We start from the raw sequence: 9,673 nt of genomic DNA on the forward strand, positions 1-9,673 counted from the left end.
CAGTGATCAGTTTTACAAGCTTGATTGCAACGTTCGTATGTAAGATGTGGTTCAAACATTTGGTAATCATTTTTCGAACACTTATAGAATCCAATTTAGCTGAAATTTGGCAAACTTGTGTAAGTTTAATGACAGTAGGTAGTCAGGCCAGTGGCCGTATTGCCTAACGTTTTGACGCTCGCGATCGCAATCAAATGTCAAACTTCGCATACAAAAACTGTCATTGCGATTGCGTGCGTCAGAAACGTTAGACGATACGGCCTCAGGATTGTCTCTGTATGAGGGAATTCTTCAACGTTTAACCTCCTGAGTCCTCGCGTACTTTATAAAGGTGTAATTACACTAAGAATAACGGCCGAATGTACCTTATAAAGTACAAATTGTTCATTGCATAAAGAGTTCTAAGAATTTTGAAATAATATCCAAAATAACAAAGCAGGTCAACCACGTCTAGGTCTTAAGCACTATGTTTGTTAAAAAAGGTCAGGACAAAGGAGGTTTGGCACCGAATAGAAATTTTGTACAGATAGGTATGTAGTTTTGATAAAAATCTAAAGTAAATTGAACTAAAAGAAAACAAGTTTTTTTTTTAATATCAACGAAGAGTTATTAAGGCCAGCGTTTATTTATGTAATAAAGTATATAAAAAAAAGATTTTTAACGTCACCCTTTCTTTTTGAAACATAAAAGATGTTTATACCAAAATGTGTCTTTACTTGAAGAGGTTAACGGTAAGCCAACCCTCTTAGGATTATGTACCCACATCTTGAATCTTATACCAACGTTACTCATCCTAAGTCCATTATCAAAGTAACAGTTTGTAAACTTAATAGTATAACGTGAATTAAACGAAGTCACTTTATTATTCAACCCCATGCATTATAGTCAGACCAAACTGATGACTAACTAACAAAACCGCTTATCTTCATCTATATAATCCACTTTAACATCGACTCTATGACCAGTTCTATTTGGCCCTAATTCCGTTGTATCTTAAAGAGAATTAAGTTATTTTGTAAAATTACTCCACAACTAATCAAGTCATGCAAGCATTTCATCATTTCCAGTGTTGGCTCTAAAATTACGCCCGAATTCGATAAAATCTATCCAATTAATAGAAATAATAAGTTCAGTTCTCTCACTGGTCACACTAATTACGTATTGCGTTTACATTGTTAATTAAAATACTGATGAGAAATATGTGATAACGTTTGTACATAAATCAAAAGTTACTCACAAGCCCTAAATATACCTCTGAACGTGTTTGTTGGAACATTTACTATTAAATTATCAAAATTGTTAAATAAAGGAAAACATCGTGAGGAAACCTGCACAAACCTGCGAAGCAATTCAATGGTATGTGTGAAGTTCCCAATCCGCACTGGGCCCGCGTGGGAACTACTGCCCAAGCCCTCTCATTCTGAGGGGAGGCCTGTGCCTTGCAGTGGGACGTATATAGGCTGGGACGATGATGATCCAAAAAAATTATTCTCTTACAAATAGTTTCGTTGTACCTCGCCCCGGTATTTTACGTCATTTATAGCTATGAGTAGATATGTATTTTAAAAATACATTTCATCTTGCAGGTGGTAGGACTTTGTGCAAGGTCCGCCCGGATTGCTACTACCATCTTGCTCGCTAATCCTGCCGTGAAGCAGCAGTCCTTGCACTGTTGTGTTTCGGTGTGGAGAGTAAGAGAGCCGGTGAAATTGCTGGTACTTGAGATATCCCATCTTAGGCCTCTAGGTTGGCGACGCATCTGCAATACCCCTGGTGTTGCAGATGTTTATGGGTGGTGGTGATCTCTTACCATCAGGAGACCCACTTTCTCTTTTGCCATCCAGTCTAATAAAAAAAAAACATCTTTCCCAGTTACAAAACATCATTATATTTACTGACAAGTCAACTGTTTTCAATTCGCAAAATCGTAAAAGAAAGACTACAGAAACTCACGTTACCCTCGAAAGTGTGACCAACATTCCGTATTTTCGAACAAGAACCTATGAACAGAATTCTAATATCGAATCGTACCCGAACTGAGTAAACAAAAATACAATACGTGCTTTCTCTAGGGACTGAGAAAAAATATAAAAATGAACCACTTAGGGGTAGTAAGGGGAGCGTTGAACAAAAAACTCTATTGTGTTGAATTACCTTTTTTATATAAGTTTGCGTGACGTTCTCGGCACTAGAATATTAATATATAAACACCAGTCCCGAAACACCTTGCACCCTCCCCAAATTCACCCTACAATTATCGCAATATGGTGTGGTGTATGTGTAAGTTTATAGAATAAAGGAAATAGACACGAGCAATAAAATTGGAATAGAGTTATTAACTTTTGCCCGAATAAAGAACGCCCTCAGATAATTCAGTAGGGCTTTGTTGTTTAATGCCTCGGAAAAAATAATAATTTAGACCGTTATTTACTTATGAAATTAGTTATTTCTATATTTGAAAACAATATCTCAAGATCCGATAAAGTTTATGAAATAAAATTCCTTAGACTTATTTAAATATTACAACTGGTTGTCGTCGTAATTGAAGATGATGAAGACATAGCAATGAAATAAATAAGAAGTCGTTGGCTCCAGTCAAAACAGCTCTTTGAGATTGTTTATGCTACAATCAGTCTAATGAAGCGGAGAATAAAAATCTTCTGAACAGCAAATCGATTTGGCATGAAACTACGCTTTTTAGCTCAAGATAAATTAGCAATTCCATTATTTATCAAAACATTGGACAATATCCAAGCATACGCCGATGTTTTCGTTTACGTAATTGAGTACTTCTGGTTGTTCTGCTTTCTTTGTTATCGATGAGCCAATTTTATCAATTCTTAATTAAATAACTTGCTTTCCTTTAGATGTTAAATGTACCTATGATAAGTAGAAAAGGAAAATGAATTATTTAAAACAAATAATTCAACTAGGAATAAAAAAAAATACCAAGCGGTTTGAAAGCTATTTAGTAGTACAGAGGCGTTCCTTTAAAGTTTTATTCATTTAAAGTGCACATCTGTAAAATATAAATTTGCTATTCATGTTTCTACATCTCTAATCAAGACTTGTAAACTTAAAAATTCATTCTTCGAAGATCGTTTGTGGTATTTCTGAATTGATTTTAAATTGCATTTTTATTTTCAGAAGATAGACGCATACAACCACAGCGGGCCGTCGCTACAAACGTCTGCTGTTATCGCCCTCTGCTCCATCGTCCTGGTCCTTGGCATCTTCGTTGGTGCTATTCTCGTTTGGAAGTAAGTTACCTTTATCATAATCATTATCAGGATCATCAATTTTAACATCTTCATTTTTACTCGATAATTAACCATCAGTGACTTAATGATTATTCTGAACTATTTTATCTGCACTAGCATGAAAAAATATCACTCATTTCCTAAAATTTATTGTTAGTGTGAATCTATTAAGCACTACGTTTTCAAGATAACTTTTTAATTACGTCAGTGTTCACAATTTTATTCGAAATTAAGGACAAGTAACAAGCTAACTATAGCTAACTATAGTTAAAGGAATGTCGACAATGCCGGTGACAGTTTAATCGGCGTTAAACCGTCGTCACGTGTGGGGAGGCAATGGCTCGAGAAAGTTGATTAGAGTGCCTGTCATCTATTCGAGATTTAATCCAGAGTTGAAATGTGACACCTGGCTTTTGGGGAAAGAGGTAGCGAGCGGTAGAAAGGAGACACTTCTATGTCAATTCTTGAAGTTTTTTCCAGTCATCTCTTGTGTTGTGTTTAATTGTCTACATCGTCACTCTTATTGCGCTTTATGATATTATCTTCGCACTGATTAGGTAATTCTACTTAAAAGTGTTTAAATATTATGCTCATTAAATTAATTAATTAAAGGTTATGCAACGGGGTCACGCCGTTTTGCTAGGTACCTAAATAGATTTTAATATTTTGCTTTTTTATTATATTATATACTCGTATACATAATAAGTATTCAAGGTCTATTGTATGGGCCATACTGTGCGATATAAATGGTTTTGTTCATATTATTAACTGATTTTAAAAACTCTTCGATTATTTTCGGACATCAGAAGTATAAATCCTGTCAGGAAGATACCCTTGACATTTTGTTTCGATTGACGGTGGAAGTGCTCAGAAAGAGTTCTAAAAATGACCATCAGGAAGTTGGATTGAATGGAAAAAAAAATTGCGACGACGACACTGACTATTGTTTGTTAAAAATGTTACAAACCCTATTATTTATATACAAATCAATTTTATTTGTAATCCTGACGCTTCGTCTCTTATTTTAGACCAAAACGGTAGTGTAATTAGACGTGTCACAATATTCGTGTCGTCGCATTACGGACAGTTTGACGTCCAATATAGAAACTGGATAGCTTTGACGCGTGATAATTAGCTAGTAGCTGTATAACAGTTGTACAGTGTGCTTTTATAAGGTGGAGGTGGAGAGTAGATGCCATGATCGACCAATCACATAATCAATAAGCGTGGATTACATTTTATTAGTCACTAGCCTTAACCCGCGGCTTCGCGCGCATTCGAATTAGCTTAATGCCGTCTTAACTGAACTGTTGTATACCATTCCTATCTATGTGTTACCTATACCCGTGCTAAAACATACAACGACAACAGTTTACTTACACGATTCTTGTTACCAAGGCAACGCAATAAACAAATGTCTAGAACTCTAGACAGGCCTACTAACTAACTAACTTACTGTAACCTGGCCTGAAAGGTTACTGTAACAATTTGAAAGAACAAACATTCGCTTGCACAACGCCATCTATTGATTGCAAACAAAGTTAACACGTCATCTTGAGAGCTTAGGTACGGTACGTCATTGTTATTGGACAGCGCCCTCTATTCTTGTTTAAACTTAAAATACTATCCCATAGGAGCATATTATCGGGATATCAAGTATCCCATGTCTCAATTCGGATCTTTGTTTATCTGTATGCCAGTTTTATGTACCTTAATCGTTATTGCGTGATTCAGGAACAAACATATAAACATCCAAACCTCCAAACATCTTCACAAACTTTCACATTTATAATATTAGTAGGATAGGATTATTTTTTACTGGTGTACTTACACAACGCTATTATCTTTCAATATTATTTAGTCTACCCGTGAATCCCGTGATCTTGACGCTGGTAGCGCTAGTGAAACATCGGCAAATTATTATATTAGACATAATTTAATACGCATCTTGTATTTAGCCTAATAAACGGTCAATCATTAAAAGATATTCTGCGGGATTGAACCATTCTAATTTTGTTTTTTTTGCTGACTTCTGGAGCTCATTTTCATTTCAAGTGAAATGTATTTTGATCTTTATCAATACAGACGGCGAAATTTTTAATGCTATTAATTTTTAAAAGGCAAGAAAGATTTAAGTAGGAAATCAGAAGATTGGCTTTTTTACGACTGCCTTAAAAATTATCATGAATTGCATTTTTTCTTAATTAAACATCTCTTTTAATGAATGCTATAAGGAACGTATTACTTATCTATAGTTTTTTCAGTGAATAATCCTTATAAACTTCACCGAAAATTATAATTTTAATAATAGATAATAATTTAAGAGCCAGTTCGTAGATTTATTTCTAACTTAAAACGTCAACACTGGCCCACCTCAGGCCATAAAATCACCAGAGATCGTTTAGCGTCCTCATTACGCAGGAAGCTGTTATACAGCTATTTTGGAGCTATTTTACAGCTATTTTAGAACAATACGGTCGCATACGGGACGTGTTTATTGTTCATAAATCATCCGTCTGTCAATACTTAACTCTGCTATTTGTGGAACTATTTCTGTTTCCTTGAGATATTTTGGAAGGGTTGGAAGATCTTTGATTTTAGTGTTTGTTTGGATAGATTATGAGAAGAGTTGAATTTGTACTTTGAGTTTCCATGTAGACAGCACATGCGTGGTTTCGATTGAACTTTGGTTAGATTGTCACGTCGTAAATTTTTGATTCGCCATCGATTACTAAGTATTCGATTATTTTGTTTAATCTTCCGCTCAACGTTTCATTCCGGGAAAGAAAACGATTTGAGCAATAGCTAATATAATCAAATCAAAAATATCATCATCATCCCAGCGTATATATATCCTAATGCTGGGCACATGCCTCCTCTCAGAATGTGAGGGCTTGGGCCGTAATTCCCAGAACAAATATACATTACCAAATTGTTATTCCAATATTTTAAATTAAACGGTTTTTAACCAATGTTTGTATTTGTTTTATGTTATGTTCATAAAATATGATTAAGTACCAAAAAATTGAAATTTTTCGAAAGATCAGAATTCTTTTTGATTGCAATACTAATACGACAATTATACTTAAACACTAAAAGTACATTTATTGTGAAACAATTCCAAGCAAGCTCCTCATTACTCCACGCGTGACTAATTATGCCAAAATTATACTCAGTACGCCGCGCGTCTCTGATTGGCCAATTCAAAAATGGCCGGCCAATCAACGTGGAGGGCGGGCACTCTGGCGCATGTTCTAGTCACACTTCGCGTATCCAGAGCTACTGTAAATTATGAATATTCAACTTCTTTGTTGCGTTGAGTGAGGCATTGTTGGTAATTAATGTGTCCCTTCGCTTAATTGTTTTCATGAAGACTGCATTAATTTCATAAATAAAGAAAACTTTACTAACTACTAATCCGCACTGGGCCCGCGTGTTAACTAGCTGGCAGCGGGACGTATATAGGCTGGGACGATGATGATGTTACTATAAAGCCTCAAACAATTACGCAATTTCAGGGCATTCACTCACACCACGGTCACAAGGACAGCTTTGAACTCGGTATCTTTGTGCCTCAAACGGTCTCAAACGACTCTTGGTCTTTGGGCCACAAAACGCCTGAACAATGCTCTTGACGATGCGAATACCAAATGGGAGTGGCAAAACAAATTGCCATCTGGTTTGAGCTGAAACGGACTTCCTTGGTTTGTAATTTAAGAACGTTACTTTTTGAGTATCATTGTGATTTATGCAGCGTTTGAAGTGTTAATTGGTTAATTTATTAAATCGAGCGTTACTGTGCTGTCCATATCAATCAGCTGTTAACACTTTGCTCACCCGCGACCTTACCGTAGCTACGTCTATGCAACTCCACACTGTAAGAACACACACACACATCACACAAACCCGACTACCACCACACTATGCTGCGAGTTTCGAACTCAATCAGGGTTCATCATCAGAGCAACCAGTTAGACTAACAGACAACAGACGTTTATGATGATGAAGACACAATGTACTATAATCGTTTCAAAGAAAAAAAAAACAGTAGCACAACGTGAAACAAAACCCGTCGACACCGGCATCACAACTTTTATGACTATTTTGCAAATCCCATTCAGCTTTTAGCTCGAGCTTCCGGAAGTGTAAACGACCCTCAAAAAGGGGAACTCAGAAAAAAGAAACCCGCATAAACTCGTTGAGGTACCCTCGAGTTGGACCAGGGGTGCAACACAATAGGGTATTTACCAGACCCGCTTTGTTTTAGCCGAGAGTCTGCACTTTCACAGGCAGGTAAGGAAGGGAAAGGCTTCGGCGGTTTGGACCACTTCAAAATTGCTGGCACTGCGCTGGCGTTGAGGGAGTTTGCTCAATTTTGAACTAAGAAATTGATTAAACAAAGGCGATTTAATTACCGGTTCGTTTAGTTACTGCTTTGTTGTTTAAAGCTTACTTGTTTTTACGAATAATATACCTACTTAACCTAACCAACAGAAAGTTGGAAAACCCCCGACTGAACCGATTTTGATAAAACATGTCTAAGAACCATCGCTAGAAAACTTGCTTTTAATTAAAAACAAACCGCGTTCAAATCGGTCCACCCATTTAAGAGCTACGGTGCCACAGACAGATACATAGCGGTCAAACTTATAACACCCCTCTTTTTGCGTCGGGGGTTAAAAATTAGAAAAGATGAACCAAAGTTCCCTCGCAACTTAACGAACACACTTCCAGTTTAGACGTGCAAGAAAAAATCGTGCGTGTAGCATTACGTTGCTGCATTCGATTGTCTACTTCAAACTCGCTACCTTCACGACCTCACAATGTAAAACAACTTGCCAAACCGACTTGCACCGACTTGCACGATATTGAACGCAGGTCTAAACTAAGCATTAGGCCGAGTTTAGATTATGCAAGAAAAATCGTGCAAGTTGCATTACATTCATCATCATCATCATCATCCCAGCCTATATACGTCCCACTGCTGGGCACAGGCCTCCTCTCAGAACAAGAGGGCTTGGGCCATAGTTCCCACGCGGGCCCAGTGCGGATTGGGAACTTCACACGCACCATTGAATTGCTTCGCAGGTTCTGCAGGTTTCCTCACGATGTTTTCCTTCACCGCATAGCTCGTGGTAAATTTCAAATGTAATTCCCCACATGAATTTCGAAAAACTCAGAGGTGCGAGCCGGGGTTTGAACCCACGATCCTCTGTTTGAGAGGCGATAGGTCAAACCACTAGGCCACCACGGCTCAACATGCATTACATTGCGAGGCCGTAAAGCCAAAGAGTTTGTAGTGGTCGCTCGCGCGCCGCAATGTAATGAAACTTGCACGATTTTACTTGCACTTGCAAGTCTAAACTCAGCTTTACAAAGCTACGTCTGTGTGGAATATATAATATATATTATAATACAAAATATAGATACACAGAATAACCAGAAAAAGAGACCAGCGCTGGGAATCGAACCCAGGTCCTCAGCATTCCGTGCCGCGTGCCATACCCCTACACCACCACTGGACAGGAGTACAGACACGAATTTCTCCTATGCACCACATATCTCAGCTTGTTTTGTTTCTTATTTAGTCACTTAAGAATATATAAGTCTTTTCACTTTCACATGAATTTAAAAAAAATGTAGATTTGAGACACGCAAGATACAGGGAAAGACTTTACTTGTAAGCACACTGTAGTGAAATTTAGAATAAGCGTGTGTTTTTAAAGGTGTCCAACATTTCAATGACCCCATTCTGTAGGTAGTTCCCTCCGAAATATGTTCAAAAGAGTCCTGGTTAAAATTTGGATACAATTTCGCCCCGCTTTTAGCAGTTGTAAAGTACAGTCGTAAAAATTGCAAACGTACGCTGAATTTTTAAGCATGTTTATTTTGAACCATAACATACTTCATGTAACTCACTTTCAAAATGCTTGTTACATTTTCAAAAGAATGTAAAAGAAAATATCGTTCGAGAACATTTGTGCTGTTGAAATTATGAATCAAGCTACGTTTTAGTTTACAGAAATACAACTTTTTCTGTTACATGGTATAGAATGAGGGTAGAAATAGTTGGTGAATGCGATTACGAGCGTCTCAGCGTTAGACAATACGGTTACAGATTATAAATAATTTGAGTTGATGTTTTTGTTAACATGTAAAATTTTCTGTCTGCAGGAAATCATCTTACTTCGTCTATGACCCATTAGTATTAAATTTAAGAAAAGAAACTAGCAAAAACTCACATCTATTGACTTGCCACTAAAATAAGCAAAGCTTGATGATGAATAAACATAGACACTTATATATAGATTAATGTGTACTTAAAACTTTTACAGCATCCCACGCCCCGAATACAAGCATGTTCGGGATTTTTTTTTTTATTTTATTTATGTAAGTAAGTATTTAAGTTAAAG

The 9,673-nt window shown here is 36.8% G+C and overlaps 1 protein-coding gene across 1 annotated transcript in view; it reads left to right on the forward strand.

Moving 5' to 3' along the window:
* Positions 1-9,673, forward strand: part of pxb (putative Hedgehog signaling attenuator pxb) — a 214,062-nt gene that overhangs the window by 176,623 nt on the left and 27,766 nt on the right. Inside the window, exon 4 of the mRNA XM_074094091.1 lies at positions 3,148-3,260. Within this exon, the coding sequence (XP_073950192.1) occupies positions 3,148-3,260 (113 nt within the window). The remainder of the gene's footprint in view (positions 1-3,147; positions 3,261-9,673) is intronic.

This window comes from Choristoneura fumiferana, chromosome 11, assembly GCF_025370935.1.
Source record: "Choristoneura fumiferana chromosome 11, NRCan_CFum_1, whole genome shotgun sequence".
In the NCBI taxonomy this organism is placed as follows: Eukaryota; Metazoa; Arthropoda; class Insecta; order Lepidoptera; family Tortricidae; genus Choristoneura; species Choristoneura fumiferana.